This window comes from Theropithecus gelada, chromosome 1, assembly GCF_003255815.1.
Source record: "Theropithecus gelada isolate Dixy chromosome 1, Tgel_1.0, whole genome shotgun sequence".
Lineage (NCBI taxonomy): Eukaryota > Metazoa > Chordata > Mammalia > Primates > Cercopithecidae > Theropithecus > Theropithecus gelada.
In genome coordinates, this window is record NC_037668.1 from 209469413 (window position 1) to 209495998 (window position 26586).

The 26586-nt window shown below is 37.0% G+C and overlaps 1 protein-coding gene across 1 annotated transcript in view; it reads right to left on the minus strand.

Moving 5' to 3' along the window:
• LYST (lysosomal trafficking regulator) overlaps positions 1-26586 on the minus strand; it is a 216845-nt gene that overhangs the window by 33236 nt on the left and 157023 nt on the right. The window contains exons 39-46 of the mRNA XM_025402839.1: positions 23527-23679; positions 20144-20388; positions 17301-17367; positions 15784-15940; positions 12619-12759; positions 9637-9854; positions 5798-6028; positions 477-666 (exon numbers count right to left, since the gene is read on the minus strand). Of these exons, the coding sequence (XP_025258624.1) occupies positions 477-666; positions 5798-6028; positions 9637-9854; positions 12619-12759; positions 15784-15940; positions 17301-17367; positions 20144-20388; positions 23527-23679 (1402 nt within the window). The remainder of the gene's footprint in view (positions 1-476; positions 667-5797; positions 6029-9636; positions 9855-12618; positions 12760-15783; positions 15941-17300; positions 17368-20143; positions 20389-23526; positions 23680-26586) is intronic.

A 26586-nucleotide genomic window follows, 5' to 3' on the forward strand; every position in this document is an offset into this window, starting at 1 on the left:
ATAATAAGAAATAAAAAAAATTTAAAAAATAAAAATAAAAACAATAAACTACTGATATACACAAGAAAAAAAAAACCTATTTTCAAGGTTATCTTGACATCCTTGTTGTGTTTGTTGCTTAAACCCATGACTATATCTTCTAAGGTGGTAGATTTGTCGGTCAAATATGTCTGTCTATTCTGGGGCTCAACAGCCTCAAAGTGTACATTTCTGTCAAATTGATAACACCTTCATTTTGTGAACATAACCATTTATTCTTGTTCCCTTCAAGTTCCTCCTCTCATTTCAAATGGCACTGCATTTAACTCTCAGTTTTTTCACGTAGTATGTTTTCATTCCCACTTTGTACTAAATAACCACAGATTTGAGCTGAGTTTTTTCCACCAAGGACTCAAAGTAGCAGCACAGATGAGCTAGAAATACTCAAATCTCATGAAAGATATATCCAGAATGATCTTCATTACATTTTATTTTACCTTGTTCCTTGCTATATGTCATCAGAAGACAGAAATTCCGTGACAAACCACAGATTGCTCTGGTGGGCAGAGCCTGGAGAGAGCCAAATCTTTCTCCGTGGGGCTGGCTGAAGCAGACCACAGGTACTGGAGCACTGGGGGAACCCACATATTCCCCCCATTTCAAGCCTTTTATCCATGACAAAGGACTCTAAAACCAAGACAAATAAAAAGTATGGCTTTTTAAAAGGTAGTAAGTACAGAATTATTTCTAATTTAAGCGCTAAACAAAGTAAGAGAAAGTAATATGGATTGTAAGGTCTGTAAGGGCAAGAATTATTTTACTCATATTTTTTACTTCCCATACTTAGCATATAGAAATATTTGTTCCTTATTTGAGTTTTACTCTGTGGTTCTGGCCTAATTTGCATGAAAATATGTGGTTAATAATTCAAAATTCCTTGAAATTTGAGCAGAGAAAAAAATGTAGTATATTTCTTGTTTCTAGTTGAAATACCTAAACTAAAGTTGATACTTACTGGAAGACTGTAATTTGGTAGTATGACAAGCCATATGTACATATGGCAATAGAAATCAAGACCACATGTAGCACAGGAAACCTCACTCAGCTATGAGCTCCTTGAAGAGAGGGGACACCTCTGATTCATCTTTGTGCCTGGACATAGCAGGTTCTCATCTCAAATAGGTATGTGATGAGTGAAAGGGGAAGTGTTTATCTATGGAACATATTGAGAGGATTAGAGAATCTCTAGCCAGTACTAGAGAATAAAAGAGATGAGAAAGAATTGTCAGTGAAAAATAAAAGGTAGAGCTCGAGGAACAAGAGGATTTGGGGAAAGAAAGATGAGTGAAGACTCTAGAGAGATACCCATGTGGCTGCCCATGAACAGTAATGAAAAGGTTTCCTTGACTTCAAGCAAAAACAATTATTAAAAAGTTTTAAAATCAAGAAGAAAAGACATGATGCCCTTTTAAAGAGTTTCCCCCAATAGTTCTATTCTTTTTGTTCTTGTTATGACTGTTTTATCCTCTACTGAACTGTTTTTTTAATGGATTCCCTCCTTTTAGACATTTAAGAGTTTAACCCATTATTTTACTTTCAACTCTTCAGAGGAAATGCTACATAAAATAAAAATAATATATTAAGCAATTTTCAGTCATTTCTGTAAAAAACCTAAGATTTTTAGTGAAACTTGCTTATGTCATTTTCCAAATAAATGAAAAAAAAGGCATCATTGACCTATATACTATCTTTTAAAAAAATCATGCCTGTTTAGGAGCTCTAATAATTCTGTCAGACTATTTAGGGGACATGTTAATATACAGTTTTAAATGATATCATAGTGGTCTAAAAAATGAGTATCTCTGGAAAAGCTTAAGAGCTTCAGGAATGCTCATGTGGGAACAGAGAGGTTAGGATCAGGCATTTTAAAAACAAGCTTCTAAAATTTTGTCTGTCAGTGTTTTTTTGTGGCTCCCCTGTGGGATACAAATCTATCAATATTAAAGTTGAGAAAAATTTGTGTGTTAAATTTTATAGTTATCATTTATCATTCACAGTTCCCTGCCAGGAAATTACTTTTATATGAGTTGCAGAATTTAAACTTCTAGTTTTTCAATGACACAGAAAGATACAATGGCAACTATTTTATATCATAGTATATTTATTATCATTATTGTTATCAGTATTATTTTTTAAGTTGTGGGATACATGCGCAGAATGTGCAGGTTTGTTACATAGGTATACATGTGCCATAGTGGTTTGCTGCACCTATCAACCTGTCATCTAGGTTTTAAGCCCTGCATGTATTAGCTATTTGTCCTGATGCTCTCCCTCCCCTCCCCACCAACCCTCCTGTATGGCCCCAGTGTGTGTTTTTCCCCTCCCTGTGTCCATGTGTTCTCACTGTTCAACTCCCACTTATGAGTGAGAACAGGCGGTGTCTGGTTTTCTGTTCTTGTGTTAGTTTGCTGAGGATGATGGCTCCCAGCTTCATCCATGTCCCTGCAAATTACATGATCTCATTCTTTTTTATGGCTGCATAGTATTTCATGGTATATATTTTCTTTATCTAGTCTATCATTGATGGGCATTTGTGTTGGTTCCATGTCTTTGCTATAGTAAATAGTGCTACAATAAACCATACGTGTGCATGTGTCTTTAGAGTAGAATGATTTATATTCCTTTGAGTATATACCCAGTAATGGGATTGCTGGGTCAAATAGTACTTCTGGTTCTAGATCCTTGAAGAATCGCCACACTGTCTTCCACAAGGGTTGAACTAATTTACATTCCCACCACCAGTGTAAAAGCATTCCTATTTCTCCACAGCCTCACCAGCATCTACTGTTTCTTGACTTTTTAATAATCGCCATTCTGATTGGTGTGAGATGGTATCTCATTTGATTTGCATTTCTCTAATGATCAGTGATCTTGAGCTTCTTTTTCAACAGTAACTAAAACAGTATGATACTGGTACCAACGCAGACATATAGACCAATGGAACAGAACAGAGACTTCAGAAATAACACCACACATCTACAACCATCTGATCTTCAACAAACCTGATAAAGAACAAGCAATGGGGAAAGGATTCCCTATTTAATAAGTGGTGCTGGGAAAACTGGCTAGCCACAGGCAGAAAACTGAAACTGGACCTCTTTCTTACACCTTATGCAAAAATTAACTCAAGATTAATTAAAGACAAATATAAAACCCCAAACCATAAAAACCTTAGAAGAAAATCTAGGCAATACCATTTAGGACATGAGCAAAGATTTCATGAAGAAAAGGTCAAAAGCAATTGCAACAAGAGCTAAAATTGACAACTGGGATCTAATTAAACTAAACAGCTTCTGCACGTCAAAATAAACTACTATCAGAGTGAACACACAACCTACAGAATGGGAGAAAATTTTTGCAATCTACCCATCTGACAAAGGTCTAATACCCAGAATCTACAAGGAACTTGCACAAATTTACAAGAAAAAAACAAACGACCTCATGAAAAAGTAGGCAAAGGATATGAACAGCCACTTCTCATAGAATATTTAAAGAGGAGTGCTTTGTTGAAATGCTTTTTATACAGCTCTGATTGTTTTGAACTTCAATGGCGAACTGAAGTTCACACAAGCATATCTGGGTCATCCAGATGACCCCCGTATAAATGAGTACTGTTGCTTGGTTTCAAGGCTTGTGTTTGCATTTTGTGTAGATGTCAAGTGAAGGCCCAAGGAGTCAAGAAGCAGTATGGTGTGGAAGGTTTCACCGTGGTTGAAATAAAGAAAAGCAGTGGCATAAATGTCATTACACATCACACAGAAGTGCAGCAAACCAAACCTTAAAGAACTTGCATCAGAGAAGACATTAATTTAAAAAATAGTGAGTGTCTATTATATGCCCAGCACCTTCCTAGGAACTGGGGACACAGTGATGAACAAGAACAAAGTCCTTGTGTTTATGGAGTTACATTCTATTTGGGAGGGGAGTATAGACAAATAAATAAACTAATACATATACAATATGTCAGGTGATGGAAGTGCTATACACAAAAACAAAGAAGGGGAAGGGGTCTGAGGATGACGGAACACCTGTTTGAGACATAATTAGACTTAGATATAATCAGAGCTTATGGAAAGCATTTAAATGGGGGTCGGGGAAGACTCCGAGGAAGAGATGTCTGAGCAGAGACTTGAATGAGATGAGGGAGCAAACTGGGGATATATCTGGGGAGTGGTTATTCCAGGTGAAGGAAACAGTCATCACAAAGGTCCTGAGGTGGGAATGAAGTAGGCTGGTATCATGTTCCCACTGCAAGCAGCCATACTGCTCAGATCCAACTTTAACAGCTAATGAGCAGTAAGTATAGTAGTAAATTAAATGGCATTTATTAATTTTCAGGGATATATTGTAAAATTATGTTGACATGTTAAAGTGACAGATTGGGCTGGGTGTGGTGGCTCACATCTGTAATCCTAGCACTTTGGGAGGCCGAGGCAGGCAGACCACGAGGCCAGGAGTTCGAGACCAGCCTGGCCGATATGGTGAAACCCCATCTCTACTAAAAATACAAAAATTAGCTGGGTGTGGCGGCGGGCACCTGTAATCCCAGATACTCAGGAGGCTGAGGCAGGAGAACTGTTTGAACCTGGGAGGCGGAGGTTGCAGTGAGCTGAGATTGTGCCACTGCACTCCAGCCTGGGTGACAGAGCAAGGCTCGTCTCAATCAATCGATCAATCAATCAAGTGACAGATCGTAGTTAAAAATAGTGATGCTGGTAATTACAGTGACTAAAGTGATTTGTGAAGCTTCAAAAACATAAAACAAAAAATGTAGTTTTCTATTATGAAACTCAACACTCGCAATTTAGTTTTAGCAAAACAACATTGTCTACCATATTAATGCTTTAAAATTGAATTTCACTGGTGGAATAAGTTTTGTTTGTATTTAACATGAACATTTGACATATGTGAGCTATAAGCACAAATAATTTATATCCAGTGTTCTGTCTTACATAAAGTAATATTATTACAAGGAATAATAGTCAAACAAGGTGTAGGTGTGTAAAAACCTTTTCCTCTTAAAATAGGTCACAGATTACTGCACTTTGAGATACACTGAGTTATTTCATCTTTAAGGTCCTTTACAACTTCTTTCCCTTACCTTTTCGTTTTCTGTGATTTCCTTCTGCAAACCCTTATAGTGTTTACAATTCACATTCTACTATCTTATGCTGTTTTTATATGAAGAATTTAGTTGAAGATTAAAATCCACTTTAGCTTTAAGGCTTGCTTGCTTGATTTTTCTATTTTGAAGTAAAAATTATACCTACTTCCTATTTTTGGATGCAGTACTATTTATCATTACAACCTGGGGAGGCCAAAGAAATATGTAAAGTTCCCCCTTAAGTATAAACCAAAACATCCGCATCACTGGTCAGTCCTTTTGATTGTGGATGATAAGTGTACACTGGCATACCAATGCTCAAACTATTCTCTAGTCCTTCTTTTCTTGTTTGCAAAATCCTATTATGTCACTGCCCTGGGAGGCTTTCCCTGGGAATAACCATTCTCTCTGCTTTCTGAGGGAGGTTACTGTCTGAAACAATCAATTCTTCTTTCCTCTGAGCTCCCCAAAGCACTGTCTCATATCGCTAACACAGCATTTACCTCGCACAGGATTCTGCTTTCGCTGCTGCACCTGTCTTGCACTGACTGGCACACAGCTTTAGGACAGGACCATGCTATTCATTACTGTATCCCTGGCACCTGGGAGAGTGCCTGGCATCATCTGCATTCAATTGAAATCCAAATGACATACCGGATAGGTGATTTCTTTGACTTGTTCTCGGGTCTCCCTGAAAGCAAACTGCACTAGCAACCCCACAGCAGCTGGAAGCTCTCCTTCAATATTGAGCTTGGCTCCAGGTCTGCTCACATGGGCTGTGTGGAACAGCTGACGGGGAGTCTGCCCATAGGTTTTTATCATGGTTTCTAGCGCTCTTCTCTGAACCGGATCTTCAACTGCAGAGACATCCATTCCAAAATATGTCTGCAGAGTGAAAGAATAAAGGAACAAGACATATGTAGTAAAAAGAAAGACTTGGCAATAATATAACACCAAAGGGAAAAACAACACTTTGTTTTATATTCTAGGTTATGGAAAAAATGCTTTTGTTCAGGTTAACAATCACGCATGGTCTCACTGAGATCAGAAGTATCAATGTTTCTGAATAGGTGAACAAAAACAATGTATCTTGACTGGTTATAATTAGGTATGTTTATAAAATCAGTTTTTAATTTAAGACCTGAGAATATCATATAAGACTTGATATTAAATTACTGGAGAAATTGCTTGTCCAAAGCAATATATAGGAAGAGGCAAAAATGAAGTTAAAATACAATGCTGGTAGATAAAGAGAGCATTATTTAGGTTCTAATAAATATTGTAGATAAAACCAAAAGAGCAGCAATGAAAATTCAAAGCTCTTAAATGTAAAGGGTATTATTGTACTAATAAAATTATTGCACTAAGAAGGATATTTTTTCTTATTTATTTATTTGTTTGAGATGGAGTCTCACTCTGTCACCCAGGCTGGAGTGTAATGGCACGATCTTGGCTCACTGCAACCTCCGCCTCCCGGGTTGAAGTGGTTCTTCTGCCTCAGTCTCCCGAGTAGCTGGGACTACAGGCGTGTGCCACCACGCCCAGCTAATTTTTTTGTATTTTTAGTAAAGATGGGGTTTCACCATGTTAGCCAGGCTGGTCTCGAACTCCTGACCTTAGGCAATCCACCCACCTCGGCCTCCCAAAGTGCTGGGATTACAGGCACGAGCCACCGCGCCTGGCCAAGAAGAATATTATTTCTTAGTGTCATTATCCTGTAGAGTCAGATGGAGAGCAATGTGCATTTACTTCTTTATTTCTAAAGCTGGTGATCAGTAATTGAGTATACATCAGCTATATTTCGTACATATCCACTTGGATGGCTTAGCTTTTAGTATAATATTTAATCAGTCGTAGTGGCTTTCATTACATATCTAGACATAACATTTCTATAAATGCCAAAATAAAATTCCAAAGACTACTTGGGGTCTTATTTCCATGTGAAGCTTCCCGTGCCACATAAAACTTGCATTAAATAAATTTATATGATTTGCTCTTGTTAATCTGGTTTTTTGTTTCTCTTTGTTTTTGTTATTTTGCAGAGACTCCAGTTAACCTGAGGAAAAGAAGGTGTTTTTCCTCCCTTATATATTAATATTATATGTGAAGTTGTTATTCACCAAACTACATTATTCTCCTTTTTTAGAATGAACTTTTCCATAGCATTGATCTTCTATTAGAATAATCAGGAAACCTATATTATTCTCTTTTCTAGATTATAAATCTCTTAAGAAATTTAATTTTACATGACTTCGGATGTACTCAAAATAATTATGGAACAAAATAAACTAATGAGCTTTTTATTTTAAAGCTACTTTCGGGGAATGGACTACTGGCCTAAAAAAGCTCAGATACGGAGTGGTCTACTGTAGGTTCTGTGTATGCATTTTACCTATATTTGTTATAAACTCTTGTAGATTTGTTACAATCAACACAGAAAATTACAGTTAGTGGGGAGGTCCTTTAGATATTTCCTTTTGAAAGGAAGTATCTTTCTTTTCAGAATCTGCTTTTCACCTCCCACTCCTCAAGGGATTTCCTTTCAGCGGCCGCATTTGGAGTCTCCACTACATCCAGGCAGGCCCATCTACCTTGGAAAGGAAAGTTGGCTTTCCTCCTAACCCCCTTCACCCTCTTTGAGTCTTATTTACTTTTGCATCCCCAGAGCCTAGCAAAATAAATGTTTCCTGAAGAGGTAAGATTATTTTTTCTAAAGTTAGTCTACCCAACAACCTCAAAAAGTATACTTGAAAATGTAGGCCGGGCGTGGTGGCTCACGCCTGTAATCTCAGCACTTTGAGAGGCCGAGGTGGTGAATCACGAGGTCAGCCTGGCCAAGACGGTGAAACCCTGTCTCACTAAAAATACAAAAATTAGCCAGGCGTGGTGGTGGGTGCCTGTAATCCCAACCACTTGGGAGGCTGAGGCAGGAGAATTGCTTGAACCTGAGAGGCAGAGGTTGCAGTGAGCTGAGATCACACCACCGCACTCTAGCCTGGGTGACAGAGCAAGACTCCATCTCAAAAATAAATAAATAAATAAAAAATAAAAATGTAACAATTCTACTTCTAGGAATTTATCTTAAGGAAGTAAAGATGTACCTAAAAATAACCATAGAAATATTAATTTTAATAGCAAACAAATCCTAACTAAATATCCAACAATAGAAGACTGCTAAATAAATTATTCTATAGCTATACTTGAGAATATATGTTGAGTATCCCTTATACAAACATTTGGAACCAGAATTGTTTTGGATTTCAGGGTTTTTTTTTGGGGGGGGATTTTGGAATATTAGCATTATTTACTTAGCAGTTCAGTATTCTTAATCCAAAAATCGGAAATCTGATATGGTCCAATGAGCATTTCCTTTGATTATCATGTTGGCACTCGAAAAGTTTCTGATTTTGAAGCATTTTGAATTCTGGATTTTTGGATTAAGAACACTCTACCTATACTAAGAAGCCATTAAAAATAATGTAGAATGATACCTAATGACTTGAATAAATTTAAGATTATCTTATTTAGGGAGAAGAAAAGGTTACCAAAGAGCACTAATATTATTATTATATAAATGGAATGATACATATCTATAGAAAGAAGTCTAAAGGTGCTTTTACTATTTATCTCTGGATGGTGATATTAAAGTGGACTTTAAAATTTCTCCCTGTTGCTAGTCTGTATTTTATACATTTTTCTAACAAAGTACAAGTACTTTTTCTGTAATAAGAAAACATGGTGCCATTTTAAAGTAGACCATGTATGTCGGATAGTGTGCAGAAAAGAGTTAACATAGCAAGATTGACTGCTATCTCTGGAAAGGCCTGCTTGCAAAGTTGGCCCTTGGCTGTTGTCTGGAACTCGAATTTCAGGAGAGGTCCTACCATTCCCTAATTGGTAAGAGTGACTTACTGTGCCTAAACTGTACAAACAACACGGTTTATACAGAACAACTGCTTTCCTTCTGAGAGGCTGGAATTTCAGTATGTGCGAGGCAGAGGGCGCCTACATTGCCAACCTCAAGAAAAATCTTGTACACTGAGTCTCTAATGAGATTCCCTGGCAGACAACATATCACATGTGTCATTATGACTCGTTGCTGGAGGAGGTTGAGTACGCTCTTTGTGCTTTACCAGGGGCAGATTCTTGGATGTTTGTGCCTGATTTCTCCCAGACTTTGCCCCACGCTGATTCTACTTTGTATCATTTACTGTAATAAACCTGAACTAGAAGGATGACTATATGCTGAATCCTCAAATCCACCTAGTGAATCATCAAACCTGGGGATGGTTTTGGGGAACCTCTGAAAAAGATAGTATCTTGTTTTTAATGAGAGGAAATATAAAACCTGAAAAATCTTAGGTGATGGTTTAATGCTACTACCAATTCTCTTTGGTAACTTGGGTGTTTTAAAGGAACAGTCGAACAACTAACCTTAAAATATTCAGGTTCTATCTTATATAAATACAGATTATTTTAAAAGAGTCACTTACAGCAGGATGAAAAACATTGATTGCTTGAACAGAAGCCTTCCCCTTTTGCTTATAACCAAACACCAAGTCAATCCACTGACAGATGTTCTGGGACACGTAGTCAGACTCTAGAGCCTGCCGATGGATGAGGATAAAAAGACGAGGATCATTACGTGCCCAAGGCGGAAGGTTGACGTGATTAACCCGTTCACCATTCTGACGCACACCAAAATCAAAACCTAAAAGAGAAGATTAATATTAATATTCAACTTCCCCAAAGCAGGTTTCATTCAGTCACAGAGCAGTTCTTAAGAGTTCACAAAAATGGCTGTTTGTGTGCTACAACCGAAAAAGGGAATAGGAAGGAGGATTTACATTTTAAATAAGAAACACCACTGCTCATCTACTTATTTACCTACTAATAGGGTTATGTGAGCTAATGCTATCATAATTAAATTTGAGATCTTTCAACTTTATCTTTCTACCACTTTATAACGTATTGAAGAAAAGGAGAAAACCATTGCCTACTAATTCCAATATTCTCACTATTCACTTCTTCAAGGGCATTAAGTACTTAAATATCTATTCAATTGTAAACCTGATTAGAATCAAACTAAGGCTTTGTAGAAGCATTTCTGAACTATTGGCATTAACATTTTAATAAATTTAAGATTATATTTAGTAAATATTTACTAAATATATTAGTATTCTATAGTTTAAAAACTCAACTAATATAAAGTATATACATTCTTAGAATGAATTGCCACAGTCTATTAATTTTATAAGTCTATAGGTCTGTTCTGACTTCCTTTCTACTAAGCATTCCTGTAGATAACAAAATTATCCCAACACAGGAAATAAGAGGGTTCTTCTGTGACGTAAATGAGCTAATATCTAATTGTCTCATCAGTCTGCTAGTATAAACAAAAATCTCAGAAGTGCTTATTTAAAAAAATTATCCTAAAGGAAATGTTACCTTTAAACAGAAATGGCTTTTTGTGCTACATTTTCTAGTTTGCTGAACACCACAACATAATATCAATTTAAAAGGACCTTTTAAAAGCTGATTAAGCTTCATATAAAATTAAATTTTGATCTTGGAAAAACAGAAGGCTCTTCACCAAAATACTTGGGAAGTATTTTGAAATGATATGATATGGAATATAAGTCAAGGGCGTATATAAGTTCACATGGGATGGGGATGGGAGCATCTCAGAAAGCTCAGCAGTCATCGTACGGAGGAGCTGCACGGTTGATTTAGGATGGACTGGCTGAGCACCTGCAGAACTCCATGTGTGTGGCTTCAGGAGAGGCAGCAGCAGGAACTTATTTAACAGTGAATTAGGCACCTGGGAATGGGCTGGGAATGGGGTGCATAACAGGGTATTTGTATAAACTCAAGCTTTCCCAACTTTCAGGTGTTCTGAGGGAACATCACAGAGGCAGACACTCCTGATCCAAAGCAGACAACTGACGTATGAGAGTCCCAGAGGAACACTGATAGGAAATGATGTGATATACGCTGTAGAAAATTGTATTTTCCAAAAATGGCTATAACAGCATTTCTTGTCTTGCATGCCCTTCCAGAATCTTGCTACTCTCCATCACAAGGCAAAGTCTATCTTCCTTTCTTTTGAATCTGGGAAGGCACTTGTGACTGCCTCAACGAACAGGAAGAATACAGTGGAAGTGATGCTGCGTGGCTGCTAAGAACAGGCTGGAAAAGGCCATGCAGCCTCTGTTCGTCTCCCTCTTGGAACACTTGTCTTTGGAACCCTGAGTTGCCAAGTAGGACATTCAGGGCTGCCGTGCTGTGGGGAAGCCCAAAACTAGCCCACACAGAGAGACCACATGAAAAAGCACTAACACTGCATGAAGAGAGGGTGATGTGCTCCAGCTACCTAAGGCTTCATCCTCTGCCTGTTCCACCTCCAGAAATCTGAAGGCAACAGCATGAGAGACCCTGAGCTAAAACCACCTGGCTGAGCTGTTTCTGAATTTCTGACCTTTTTTTAAATTTCTGATCAATAAAAAATAATTTTATTATCCATGATTGATAATAAATTTATTATTGTTTCAAGCCACTAAGTGTTGAGATTATTTGTTATACAGCCATAGATAGCTAAAACATACATATAAGAGACCATGGACAGAAAAAACAAGGAGTAGCTTTAAACAGGAGTCCTAAATGAAAAGCTTCAAGGCAGGCACCCCAAATTGCAGGTGCTGATGTTTGACTGAGGCATTTCTCACTTGAGCAACACTGTGAAACAAGCGCCAGGGTGGCATGAATCTACTGATGATTCAATAATCAATCAAACAACTTCAGAGACACTGATACTATGCAACAAAATTCTAACATAATTTGCCCAACACCAACTTATTCTTAAAGCTCAGTTTCATATGCTCTTAAGGATCACATAAAATTATAGAATTAAGTAATGTAAGAAATGACCCAAAGACATCCCTTAAAGGGTTAGCTGCTCTTCTATTTAAGAATAGCTAAGGTTGGCAGCCAAGACTGTTGGTTGGCATCATAGAAAATTTAATTTTATACTTCAGTATTCCTTTTGGCTATTAGATAATTCTGGGCAGAGTATTTTATTTTTATTTTGGTCATTCCTCATAAAATAATTGAGATTTCAGTTAATTTACATTTTGCTTTCAATAAAGTCATACCTCTTAACTTTAAAGTAATTAGCACATTATAACTTTTGTATTCAGAAAAAAGAATAAAGTAATTTCTATAATAAAATAAAAACACATATTTACAAATAATTTTAATAGTTAAAAGTTACAGTTTTCCAAACATACTTAATCCTATAAAATACTTAAAATTCTCAAGCTTATTTGAAAATAGAATTATATACTTAATAAAAAACATTTTCTCTTATTTGGGGACTCAAATTTTTAGGACTTAAAAAAGCTATTTTCATTTTTGGAAAATTACAAAATAACCACAAGCCCTCAGAAATATAAATAAGAAATAATTTATTGCTATACCTTCACGGTTAACTAGGAACTCTGGAAGATAGAAGAACTCTGGAATAAGTTCTTTCACGTCAGTCATAGATTCAAAAGATGAGAGTCGCCAAGTTGTATTTGTAGAATGAAAAGTTCTGTCTGGAATGTCAAAACTTTGATCTATGAAAAAATACAAATAATAAAATTAAGACACAAAGACCTAATTCTATTTGAGGCCTACCATAATTAATTTACTTTTGCTACTTCAAAAAGATTAAAATAATGCTCAGTTTGTTTGCCCATAGTTTAAAAGAAGTTATTCATGTTCTTGAAAATAAATATTTCTATAAACTTGAGATATTATATTTTTCATCTGTTCTATGCTTTTGTAATACATTTAATTAGATTAGTTTATACCATTTATTTGTTGAACTATCATCTATCTATCAAAGTAGAATGAAAGTTCCACAAAAACAGGGCCCTGGGATATCATCCACACCTTGCACATAATGGGTACTCAATAATGGTTGGTTTATTGAATGAATGAATAATGAAGAAGGAAAACTGAAGTTCAAGTAGGTAAACAGTTTTTTCCCCATCAGGGAGCAAAATGATTCCTTCACTTTGAATTGTTAAGACTACTTTTTCTCCTTTCTTTGTTTTCTTTATTTTTTTTCCTAGTAGGGGGCGGGGGTTGGCGTATGTTACGGTGCATTGTTTTTTGGGTGTTCTAACTCTGAGCTAAAGAATTGAGTAAACTTTCCTATGAATGAAAATAAAACTAAGCATAGTCACTCTTTTGTTCATTTTTTTTTCCCAGGGTAGACTATTAATAATCAAGAATTAAGTTTGGACTCTCTTTTCTGCCAACAATGATCAGACTTTCTAGCCATAGAGAAAGGCCTAGAATATTAAATTATATCCAAAAGCTGGCCCCTGAAAACAGTAGCAGTTTACATGTTTCTTAGGAACCATATTGCATCATCTAAAACGTCTGTGAACGTGCTGAAATTTGAACACATCTTTTCATTTGGAGACTGCCACAAACACATCGCAGCATCGGGTTTCTTAGTTGCTCTGCTGAGCAACATCTTCTGTCACTTGTATTACTTTCTCATCTATTCTGTTGAGTCAGTTGGCATTGGCTGGCCACTAAATAAAATCTGGGAAGAAATAAGGTTTAGGAACATTTACTTTTTCTCAGAAAGTAAGGAAGGCCATTTAAAGAAATACCTACTAACTCTGTAGAAAAAGTTATCAATCAAAATGGAATTCAGAAAAATTAAGGTAATTCTCAAAAACAAACAAAAAAACTAAACAGAAAAATTAAGGTAATTTTGTAATGCTATGGTGAGGTCAAAGTATCTAGAGTTAAGACTAAAGAAATATGGAACAAGAGAAGCACACTGGGTAGGTTCTGTTCAGATTTTAAGATTCTCTGTATTTTCCTACATTTTATTAAACAGTACTACTACAAATTCCTATTATCTAGAATATGCATATATTAAACCTGTGGTTCTCAACCAGTAGCACTTTTGCCCTCCAGGGTTTATTTGGCAATGTCTGACAACATTTCTGATTCTCACAACTGGGGGGATGGGGTGTGGGCAGTGGTGGTACCACTGGCACTAGCAGGGAGATACCAGGGGTACTGCTAAATGTCCTACAATGCACAGAGCAGCTCCCATGACAAACAAATTATGCAGCTCGAAATGACTACAGTGCCAAGGTGGAGAATCCCTGTACTAAACCAAAGCAAAGAAATAAATTCAAAAGCCGAGAGATATCACTTGAAACTAGTAAGATGAAAGTGAATGGAGACTGAGGTAGTCCTAGGTTTTAAACAAAATATATTCATAAATACATAATGAAGAAAACATATTATATATGAATACATCCATAATAGTAACATGAATGAAAATATTGATAAATTTTAGTTGATTGGTAGTTTTATATTAATGGATTCTTGGGCTACATTAAATGAAATGTAGTCTTGGATGGAGGGAGGTAACAGTTCTGTTAAACACTGTAGGGGCGCAAGCACATCTGAATTATTCTTTTTTATTTTGACTGCCTTTTTCTTTTCGTCAAGAGCATTCACAAATCAGAACATATCCAGAAAGATCTTCAGAATAGCGACAGGCTTGGAAACCACAGCAAACAAGATGGCTTAAACACTGGTTTTAAAAACACCTTATTTAGTACAAAACTGTCCTATTTATTTTTTGGTATTCCCTGCAGCAGCTGGGATAGGACCATGCATCCATGAGGTGCTCAATCTGCTGTCAAATTAACCGAGGATAATTAGCCAGGGGAAAAACAAGACAGAGAGAGAAAGGGGACAGGCCAACAATTTTCAAATATTTGAACAGCTGTCATATAGAACATTTGTTCTGTTTACTTACAGAGAGACAAACATAGGAAAGCCCCTTCTGTAGACCAATAAGAGTGAATACAAATTCATTCCTCCAATAGGTTGTACATGAGTAAAAGGCATGAAGTAGTTCAAGAATGGTTGAGTAAAAGAATGGATAATGATTCCTCAAAGTATTCTGGATTCCACGAGAAAGAGCTATAGAACTAATATCACAGTTCTCATTAGAAACTACAGGTGAGTGTGTCCCAACTTGCATAAAAATATAAATTCACTCTTATCTAAGTCATGTTCAGGCCTCCAGTCTGTCACTTAAAATGCTGAGGTAGAAGATTATTAACTAGAAAGCTACCACAGTGAAGTTGCCGGTGTGCCTCTTTTATTAACTAGTTAGTTAGAATAAACCTCAATAAGGTACTTGCCTTTATAATAAACTACAATAATGTACATAGGCTCCAAAGGTAACTTACTGGATTTGAAATAAGTATTAGGTAGAATGTCTTTAAAAAGTGAACTGCATAAACTTTAAAAGGGTGAATTTCATGGTTTGTGAATTATATCTTAATTTTTAAAAAGTGAATTGCATTTTTATAAACTTAGACATTTAATTTGAAGCTAAAATTTGAGGCATTAGCAAGATGATTTGGCTTACTACAGCTTTTTTGAGGAGAATTTTGGGGAAGGAATAAATAGAATTCTTTTTCCTGTAGTTTGATTAGTCTCAATAGTTCTTAGAAAGTCAGTCCTAAGTTTTTTTTTGTTTCTTTTTTGTTTTTTCTCTTCCTGATGACTCAACATGATTTCTACGCAGTTATTAAAAAAATTCTTACCTTGATAGGCTAAAAACATTTTAGTGAAAGGAGGCATCCTGACCAGGAAGTGAAGCACAGTCCCGCTGTTGGAATAGTGGGAGCCATAGTGATAGGGCTGCACGGGAGGCATGGGGTCATCTTCCCTGGCTCCTTTGCGGTACTCTTCCTCCAAGTACTGAAAGAAACAGTGAATACAGAGAATTCGTGATTGTGGGCTCCAGGTAACACTAGAAAAGTGCTGGATGGTTTTTATTCTCTCCTTCTCTACTACCCCTTTGAGGCCATTCTCCACGGCTGGCCCTCCCACTCTTGCCCCAGAGACTTCAGCCTCCTTGAGTGTCTGGGAGTCTTCTCCTTGGTGCCTCACTAAGACCTAAACACTCGGAAGCATTTCCCATCTCCACATTCACTCTTTCATCCCCTCATAGCAAACCTACCCAACTTTGAGCACTCCACCTCCTAATTAATGGCTCATAATGTCTAAGCTGATCAAGCACCCAACAAATGAGAGGTGCTTCTGTCACTAGAGATGTCTTCATTTCAAAAGAGTTTCAAGATGTAAATGCTATGTTGTTTAGAGAACTGCTTCTCTAGAAGTAGAAATGCAATAGAAATGTAAAAACTATGTCACGTTATTGGTAATAATATAACATTTTAAGTCTGTTTTACAGTGCAGTTACCAGAGATTTAAAAAAAAAAAAAAAAGAATATGGTGACTTTTCACTACTCCTGTCTTCCCATCATAAAGTAGGAAGTTCAACCAAACATTTAATATCTGTCACTATTCTTGTCTCCCATAGCTTCTGTCTGATCCTGATAACAAAGTCAGGTATAGTGAATTAAGAGTTACTTCTTGATTCCCACAGCAATGACGCATTTTCAACTGCTGAAGAATCAAGTAGTGACAGTCATAAGATGCTTCGAGGGACGTTTCAGGAACTGTGGCATAAAATAATGTGATGAATATGAGAAAAGTGTTTCAGTTGCTCCTGTCTTAATACTCCTGTGAAGAATGTAATGTGCAGCTATTGCATTTTTTTGAATTTCCAATAGAATTTCATTAATGTTAACTTCACAGAAAAAGGTAATTCATTTTCTTTTTAAAATGTTAAAATCTGATAAATTTTTGTTTAATAAACCAATGAATAATTTCCTGAATATGACTAATGGTTATGGTACATTATAAAGATATTAACACTATTATATAAATAACACTAGGGGATATGAATAGCAGGTCCCTGGAAATCTTTGTGATTTTTATAAGGAATGTGACTACTGTATACTTGAATAAACAATGAGTTATTGGTTTTCAATTTGTGCCAAAATAAATGTATCCTTTTTCTGGGCGAAGTGTTCTCAGAAAATCAGGATAGAAGATGATATTTCATTTCACATAATGATTTCTAGCTGTCCGTCAATCCTAGTACAAGAAAGTAAAAAATCAGTAGTATAAATTTAAAATTAGGTAAAACACAAGTCTGTAAAACAAAACACAATTTTTCATTTAATAAAGTATGAGTAAAAACAAAAGCTACCTTGTATGTGTCCACATAACGATCTTCTTTTTCTTTATACTGAACAGCTATAGGTTTAGAGAGATTTCTACGAGAAAAGGATAATTTTAAAAATTAAATATTTTGATACTGTCAAGATTAAGCTCCCTAGATGTCTGCATCTTGAAAGTTGGTAAGTGGTCAACAAAATGCTCCGCCTTTATTTCTCTGCTTAAACATGTTGTTTTGCAACTAACAGTCACCATTCAAAATTATGATTTCAGAAATTAAGGTAGAATTTTCCCCACAGAGCCAGGTCAGTATTAGGAATTCCTGACTTACAAGTAGCATTAATAAGAAGGGCTACTACTATCCTTCTTTCCCTTCTGCAGCTTCCTCTAGAATTGTAACTGATGCTGCTCGTGGGAGCAGATTCCTAGACCAAGCCCTGAAAGTTAGTGTTCCATTTTCCAGACTCTACATCCAGTTAGGCAGTGTAGAGTGAAGGACAGTTTCGACAGAACTTAGGAACAGAGGAAGATGCTGTGTAATTACTAGCCTAGTTAGTAAAAACTGAAGAAACAACACGTGCTCAAAATGACCAAGCTGAGATTTGGAGAGTGAGAACTGAAATAAATATTTTGCTACCTAGTTAGTAGATGGTGAGTGATACACTGTGCATAGTGCAGAGTATGTATGCACGCGTACAAAGGTGTCAGTGCTGGTGTTCAGAGAATGTGAACCACACGATACCATTCCTTGAAGCAGGAGAATGAATCCTCATCCCTCCAGGAATGAATCCTCACTTTTACAAGCTACAGAATCATGTGTCAGATTCTGTGTCAGAATCAGAATCTGTGTCCCTGCGTGGCACTTGAAGGTGCAAAAGAAAAAGCTCTGATGAAGAAGGGCAGGCTTTTTTGCCTGAGGAACCATCTGGTCTGGCACAGGCATGGACCACCTGGATTTCAACCTGCAGCACCATAACAAGACCGACAGCAAGATTTACCTAAATTTCAGTGAGTCAAACCAGGTCTGCTTAACCACATGTTGACACATCTTTTTTTTTTTTTTTTAAATATAAATTACTATTTTCTAGGAATGTTGAAATTAGTGGTATTAAGTGCACTAATTTTGTCTTTGAGATTTTTCTAATCATAAAAACTTTGTTAAAAAGTAAAAACAGTTTTATAGAATAGATACAAATTAACATCTAAAAATAGAGCAAAATCACTTAAGATGGCTGCCTATTTTTTTTTTTTTTTCTGAGACAGAGTCTCTCACTCTGCCGCCCAGGCTGGAGTGAAGTGGCGTGATCTCACCTCACTGCAACCTCTGCCTCCCGGGTTCAAGCCATTCTCTTGCCTCAGCCTCCCAAGTAGCTAGGACTACAGGCATGCACCATCATGCCTGGCTAATTTTTGTATTTTTAGTAGTAGAGTAGGATGGTCTCGATCTCTTGACCTTGTGATCCACCTGCCTCGACCTCCCAAAGTGCTGAGATGACAGGCGTGAGCCACTGCGCCCAGCCAGCCATTATTTTTTACGTGTATTTTTTCTCTTTATTTTCTCTTGACACTGACTTGTTGGAAAAACCAGGTCATTTATTCTGCTGGAGGCTTCACATTCTGCATTTTCTGATTGCTTCCCGTGACATCATTTAGTTTGTTCCCATAACCCCTGTATTTCCTAGAGACTGGAAAAGTCTTGCTTAGGTTCAGGTTCAATTCTTTATTTGTCAAGAATCCTTTATAGGTGCTGATGTGAGCTTTATATGTATTTTCCTTTTTTTTTTTTCCTCATTCTGCATGGTTGAGAGGAGTGAGCTTTACATTGTATCGTATCAGGAAGCCTATGATATTCCACTCTAATGATGCTCAGTTTGATCTGCGGGCTCAGGCTCCCATTGAATTTGTACCTAATGGTTTAATCCATTGATGATTATTGCTTGAATCACTTATTTCACTAGAGGTTGCAAAATGTTGATTTCCCATTCTCTCATTTCTTCTAAATTTATTAGAAGAAAACAGACAAGGTGAGCCTTGGATGTTTTGTTGTGTCAGAAAGCAAGGAAACGAATATGGTCTTGTCAAAAAGACTCAGAAATTGGCCAGGCGTGATGGCTCACACCTGTAATCCCAGCACTTTGGGAGGCTGAGATGGGTGGATCACCTGAGATCAGGAGTTCGAGACCAGCGTGGCCAACATGGTGAAACCCTGTCTCTACTAAAAATACAAAAATTAGTTGGGCGTGGTGGCACGCACCTGTAGTCCCAGCTATGTGGGAGGCTGAGGCAGGAGAATCGCTTGAACCCAGGAGGCAGAGGTTGCAGTGAGCCAAGATCGTGCCACTGCACTCTAGCCTGGTGACAGAGCAAGACACTGTCTCAAAAAAAAAAAAAAAAAAAAAAAAAAAAAAAAAAAAAAAAAAAAAGGCGATTCTAGGTATATGTTCAGACATATAGCAACCAAACATGATAATGGACCTGATTCAAGAAAACCAACTATAAAAAACTATCTTTAAGAGAATCAGGGGACATTTGGAAATGGACTAGATATTAGATGATATCATGGAATTACTGTCAATTTTCTTACATGTGATAATAGCACTGTGGTTAAGGTGTTCTATTATTTAAAAAGATGCATACTGCAGAACAAAGAAGTGACATAACAAGATGTCTGTGATTTGCCTTAAATAAGAAAAAAAGATAATGTAAGTTTGGCAAAAATCTTCATAATTCACAACTGTTGAACTGGGGTGATAGGTATTCGGGTTCTTACATAATTCTTCTATTCTATGCATGTTTGAAATTTTTCCTAATAAAAACTTTAATAAAGAAATACAACATATGAATAGATGAACCTTAAAGGTTCTTTTAACTTACCTGTATATCAACGGATCATTGAGGTCAAGTGTCTCACTAATATAGTCAGCAAGTATAAATGGGAACACAGGATACTGCATAAGATCATTGAAGGATCGGCCAGCATGTTTGTTTAAGTGAGTCAAATATTCAAAATTAGTAATTTGTCCAGTATACCATAAATTTGTCAGAGCAGTGATGTTACCATATTCCAGAAGATTAGGGAGGTTATTTGTGAGTATATTGTGGTATACATCATCACGAACCTAAAAGGGAAGTAGAAAAAAAAACCCAGATATTATTTTTAGTCTTATAGGCACTTTTCTGCAAAGAACCCATGACATTATAGACATGTTACAAATCTCATGTCCTTCAAGAAATTATTTTTTTCTCAGTAACATTAATGGGTAGAAAACTGAGATTCAAGTCCAGGTCATCCTCCAAAGGCTGGGCTCTTCACCACTATGCTTTGCTGCTGGAGAAATATGTTAATAAAAAACTTCTAAGAAAAAGTTTGTATAGAAAAGTCACTTAAGACACTAAAAAAAAAAATAAGGAAAAAAGAAGAGTCTCATTCTAAATAAATGCAATATGGTATAGTAGAAACAGCATGGTCTTCTGAATTGGACAGATCTGGTCTATTTACCTGCTAACCTTCAGTGCTACAGTTACCATGTCTATAATATGGGAGTGATAATATTTCTCTCATAAGAATTAAATAAAGTAGCCTATGTAAATAGGATATTTGATTTTCACTACTGATTGAAAACATAAACTCTTTTTTAGAGATTCACAATAGTTTTGTCACAGAAAAAGGGTATTGGTTCTTTTAAAGCAATTAAATAATGATTGCTAATAAATGAAAAAAACAGACAAGACAACTTTGCTAAAAACAGATATGAAATACCCATTCTAAGCAGGCATATGCTTCAAACATAGGAAGAAGAGCCACAGATATGGATAATGAGAGTGTGAACTTAATGAGGAAATGTACTGGTAGTTATGGAACAGGCAAAACCACAGAGAATAGACCATCCTAAACCTGTAGCCTAAATCTGAAGGTTGCCAATTGTTGATGCTAAGGTCCACAGAAGGGAATTTATGACAGACTATAAGCCAAGCCCTGGAAGGAAAAGGAGGCATTCATTTATTCAACAAATATGAATTGAATACCTACATACCAGTAGTGTTCAAAATTCTGAAGAACTGGAACTTAACAAAGCAAAGACTTGGCATTCTACTGGGGAGAGGCAGAAAATGCTGGATGCTAATACATTCTATGGAGAAAAACAGACCAAAGTAAAGGAGGTAAGGGATGCTTGGTGGAGAGGGAGGGGTGGTTATTTTATAGAGTCAAGGAAGGTCTCTCTGATAGGAAGATATTTGATCAGGAAACTTGAAAAAGTGACAAAGCAAATCATTTGGATTTCTAAGGAGAAAAACATTCCAGGCAACAGTGAATGCAAAGTCCCCAAGGCACTGGTGTGCCTGACATTCAAGGCATGGATGGAGGAAACAGTGAGGGAGAGAATGGTAGACAATGATGTCAGAGAGGTAACAAGGTATGAGATTATCCAGGGCTTTATCAGGTTATTGGAAGGACGATGCCTTCAAGTGAATGTGACATGAAAGTGACTGAAGGACTCTGAGCAGAGAAAATATATGGTCCAACATACTTTAGCTGCTGTGTTGAGAACAATCTGAAGGGGGGCTAAGGGGCTTTCTATAAAGGAGAGCAAAGAAATGGTAGTGAAGGGACTGGAGGTCAAGAAAGGGTTTGTCAAAGTCATTGTAGCTGAAAGTCACTACAGCACTGAGCAAGGTTTTTCTTTTTTGTTTTTGTTTGTTTGTTTGTTTTGTTTCGTTTTGTTTTTTGTGATGGAGTCTCACTCTGTTGCCCAGGCTGGAGTGTAATGGCATGATTTTGGCTCACTGCAACCTCCGCCTCCCAGGTTCAAGTGATTCTCCTGCCCCAGCCTCCCAAGTAGCTGGGACTACAGGCATGTGCCACCATGCCCCGCTAATTTTTGTATTTTTAGTAGAGATGGGGGTTTCACCATGTTGCCCAGGCTGGTCTTGAACTCCTGACCTCATGATCTGACTGCCTCGGCCTCCCAAAACAAAATGCTGGAATTACAGGCATGAGCCACTGTGCCTGGCCCTGAGCAAGTGTAAACTACTTCATTTCGGTCATTTTGGGGAATCGAAATTTAACACAATTTTGGAGGTCAAAAATAATCATATAACCAAGGCTTTACTTTAATTAGAACTAAGAAATATGGCAATTTTTATTGGATTTCAGAAACAGTATGGATGCAGGAAAGCCAGTTAGGAGGCTATTGTAAATGATTCTGGCAAGAAATAATGGTGGCTTAAACCAGGATGGTAGCAGTGGAAGCAGTCAGACTCTGGATGTATTCTGACGACAGAGCCAACAGGACCTATTAAGAGAGTGTATGCAGGGGATGAGAGAAGAACAAGAGTCTTGGATAATCTCAAGAGTTTTGGCCCAGGCACTGGAAAGATGGAGTTGTCATTTACTGAGATAGAGAAAACTGGAAGGAAATTTTGGGGGGAAGATTAGAAGTTCAGTTTTGTAGAGGTTAAGCTTGAGATGCAAATTAGTGACTTCTAAATGGAGACACCAGTCAGGAGTTAAATTAGTGTGGCATTCAGGAGAGAGGTTTGGGTACTGACATAAATTTGTAAATTGTTAGAATACAGATGGTATTTTAAAGTCGTAAGACTGGATGAGAAGACAAGAGGTCTGAAGAATGAGCCCTGCAACACACCAAGGAGGTGTCTGTAACCAAGACTGAGAAGCAATGGCTGGGGTAAGATATAAGAACTAAGAGAAAATGGTAACCCAGAAGCCCAGGGAGGAAGGTTTTATTTAAGGAGAGAAAAATCAGCTGGGTCAAACACTGCCGATAGGTCAAGTAAAATGGGGACAAAGAAAGATTATGACATTAGGGGTTTAGCAACATAGAGGTTACCAATGACCCTGACGAGAGTGGTGAGAAGAAAGTCTGCTTGAAGCATTTCAAAAGAAAACTGGAGGCAGCAAGCATATGCAACTTTCCCCAACAGGTTTTCTATAAAGGAGAGCAGAGAAATGGTGGCCGACAGGATTAGAGGTCAAGAGAGTTTGTCAAAGATGGACTCCGCTACAGCACTGAGCAAGTTTAAATTACTCCTTTCAGTCATTTGGGGGAATCAGAATTTACTTCATTTTGGAGGTAAAAGACAATCCTCATATAACAAAGGCTTCACTTTAATCAGGACTAAGAAATATGGCAATTTTTATTCGATTTCAGTAAACCTTCATGTAATCAGTATGAGTATAGTTACATTGGCCCATGAGCACTTAAACAATATATATCAATTAATAAGGGTGAATTTACCTTGGTGTTATCAAACGCCAACAGGAGTGTCCTGCCATTTGTTAGAAAGATTTCTACAGCATTATCTCTCAATTGCCACCAACGCTTGTGAACTTCTTTAATTTCTTCATATGTCCAGGAAAATGATGCTGGTTCTAACTCTCCCTGAAGGCTCTAAGACAAAGAAATAGGCAAAAATATTTGTTTTGCCAGAAATATAAATAATTAATTTTAATTTTAGATTTTAAAAAGCATCAAAACATAACAGAAAATCTTTTTGTGGCAGATGGCAGATAAGATTACCTGAAAACTCTCCCAATGCAAAACACCTCAAAATGCTTGATAAAATTTAGAAATTAAAAAAAATTAATAGGCTTTATTTTTTAGACTAGTTTTAGGTTTACAGAATATTGAGCAGATAATACAGAATTTCCATGTATCCTCCCCTCCCTTGGCCCTGCACTCACAGTTTCTCTATTATTAAATCTTGCATTTGGTATGGGACATAAATTACAATTGATGAACCAATATTGCTACCATTTTTCTTACATAAAGTACACAGTTTATAGTAGGGTTCACTCTTTGTGTTGTACATTCCATGGGCTTTGACAAATGTATAATGACATGTATCCACCATCACGATATCATACAAAATAGCTCTATTGCCCTAAAACTCCTTGGGACTCCACCTACTCATCCCTCGTTTCCTCTCCCCAACCTCTGGCAACCACTAATTTATTTACTGTCTCTATAGAGTTTTGCCTTTTCCATAATGTCATATAGTTCAAATCATACAGTATATAGCCTTTTCAGGTTGGCTTCTTTTACTAAGCAAATATCCTTTTAAATACATAGCTAAGCTTGCAAGAAAACAAGGGAAATGACATCCCCAGGGGTCAAAAATGTAGAGGAACCGGAAAATCAGCACTAAGCAGGGAGTGATACTCTGGTTGCTCTGTTGTATGTGTCTGCATACACATGCATGTATGCACATACCCCAGTTTCAGAAACGAACTGATGTAGGTTCACAGCAACTTGAGGACAGAAGATGAGGCCTTGGCCCCCTAGAATCGGGGTGTGGAATTGAGATTGCTTCAGAAAGCTAAAACCTAGGAAGGGATGCCTAATGAAAGATTAGACAAACAAATGTGCGCATCAATAAAGGGGAATAGGCCGGGCACAGTGGCTCATGCCTATAATCGCAGCACTTTGGGAGGCTCAGGCAGACAGATCACTTGAGGTCAGGAGTTCAAGACCAGCTTGGCCAACATGGTGAAACCCCATCTCTACTAAAAATACAAAAATTAGTCAGGAGTGGTGACAGGCACCTGTAGTTCCAGCTACTCGGGAGGCTGAGGCAGGAGAATCACTTGAACCCAGGAGACGGAGGTTTTGGTGAGCCGAAATCACGCCACTGCACTCCAACCTGGGTGACAGAGTGAGACTCTGTCTTAAAAAAATAAAAATAAAAATAATAAAAATAAAGGGGAATAACCAGGATGCAAGCTTGTCTCTTTTGGCCTGGAACCTAGAGAACAGAAAAAAAGCCTTTCTCTGAGAATTCATAATTGTGGGCCTGCCATCATATAGATTTAGGGTAAATCCACGTCTGGATGGCCTGAAAACGCCCGAGCTTTGAAACAGTTCTCATGCTTCCAAGTCATCCAGCAAAGGGAAAGCGGAATCTCTGGAGGAGCATTCCTAGAACTAATGGGGCATTTCTGCAAATAAAGCCCCACCGAATGTAAGCTGACAGATCAACACATACCAAATAGATACATTCCCCTGCTAGGTGGTCAACAGAAGAAAAGAAGATGAGAAAACAATCACTGGAAGGTTGAATCTGCTTGAGAGTATTAATCCTAGTGTACTCAGACAAATCCCCACATTCTGAAATGAAGAGGTAGGGACCACAGGGCCTACACATCCTGCCATCACTAGGTCCCTCCCAAAGTACAAAATCAAGAAAAACTTTTAAAAAAGTGCATCTAGGTCTTTGTAACTGAATATATAAATTATGTATTCAGTTACAATTAAGTCATGCTTTTAATAGTGAAATAATGAAAGAAGTTTCTACTAAAGTTTAAAACTAGCTAGAATTTATCTCCTCATATCAACCTGCATCCTAGTTTTCTTTTTTTTAATCAGTTTTTTTTCCTTTTTAAAAAATTTCACTTACTTACTCTTCTGTGTTGACTAACAGGAAGCTCAGAGCAAATTTAGGACTCAATTGCCAAGAACTGTTTTATCCCAGGCTCTTTAACTTTCCAAAACCTTAAATTTTTTTTAGATTCAAATTATCCTACTCTATGTGTGTTTTACTATTGTTCTTGGTCCAAAATAATTTTTATAAGTAAAAGCAGGGAATATATCATGAATAAAATAAGACATCTTATGAAAATGTAATATTTTCATACTTAAAACTGAATTCCTCCTTTGTTTAGTTTCAACATTCATTCAACATATATTAATTAACCACCTGTGCACAAGGTGCTCTGCTAAGTGCTCTGCATGAAATAAATCTGTATAGGTCAAAAAGGGGGCATGAAACATTTGTACACACATTTGCATACACAATGCAAGATACGAAATGTTATATAAGAAGAACCAACACTACAAAAGTACATAGGAAGGAAGGATTTTTCTGTCTATTAAGAAGCAAGGGCATTTTTAGATTTTTTAAAAAAATTTTCCTCTTTATTTAAACATAAGATACATTTATAGCATGCAAGTTAACTTAAAATTAAATGGTGTCATCCCAGACCAAGTATTTGTGAATGTATCCTCAAGCACTGAAAATAAACCAACATATTCAACAGGTGGACTCAGACTCTTCTGTCACCTCATGTCAAATGGAGTTAAACACAAATTGAGCAGAATTTTTAAGGTGAAAAACTGTCATCTTTTGGACACACAAAAAAGTTGTCTCATACATCAACTATTACATTCCTTGGCTGATAAAAGGATACATCTTGAAAATTAACACAACTATATTTTACTATCTGGGACAAACCCTGTGGTAATTGCTATATAAGTCAGAAAAGAATGCTGTTGATATATCTGACTACTTTAAATATGTTC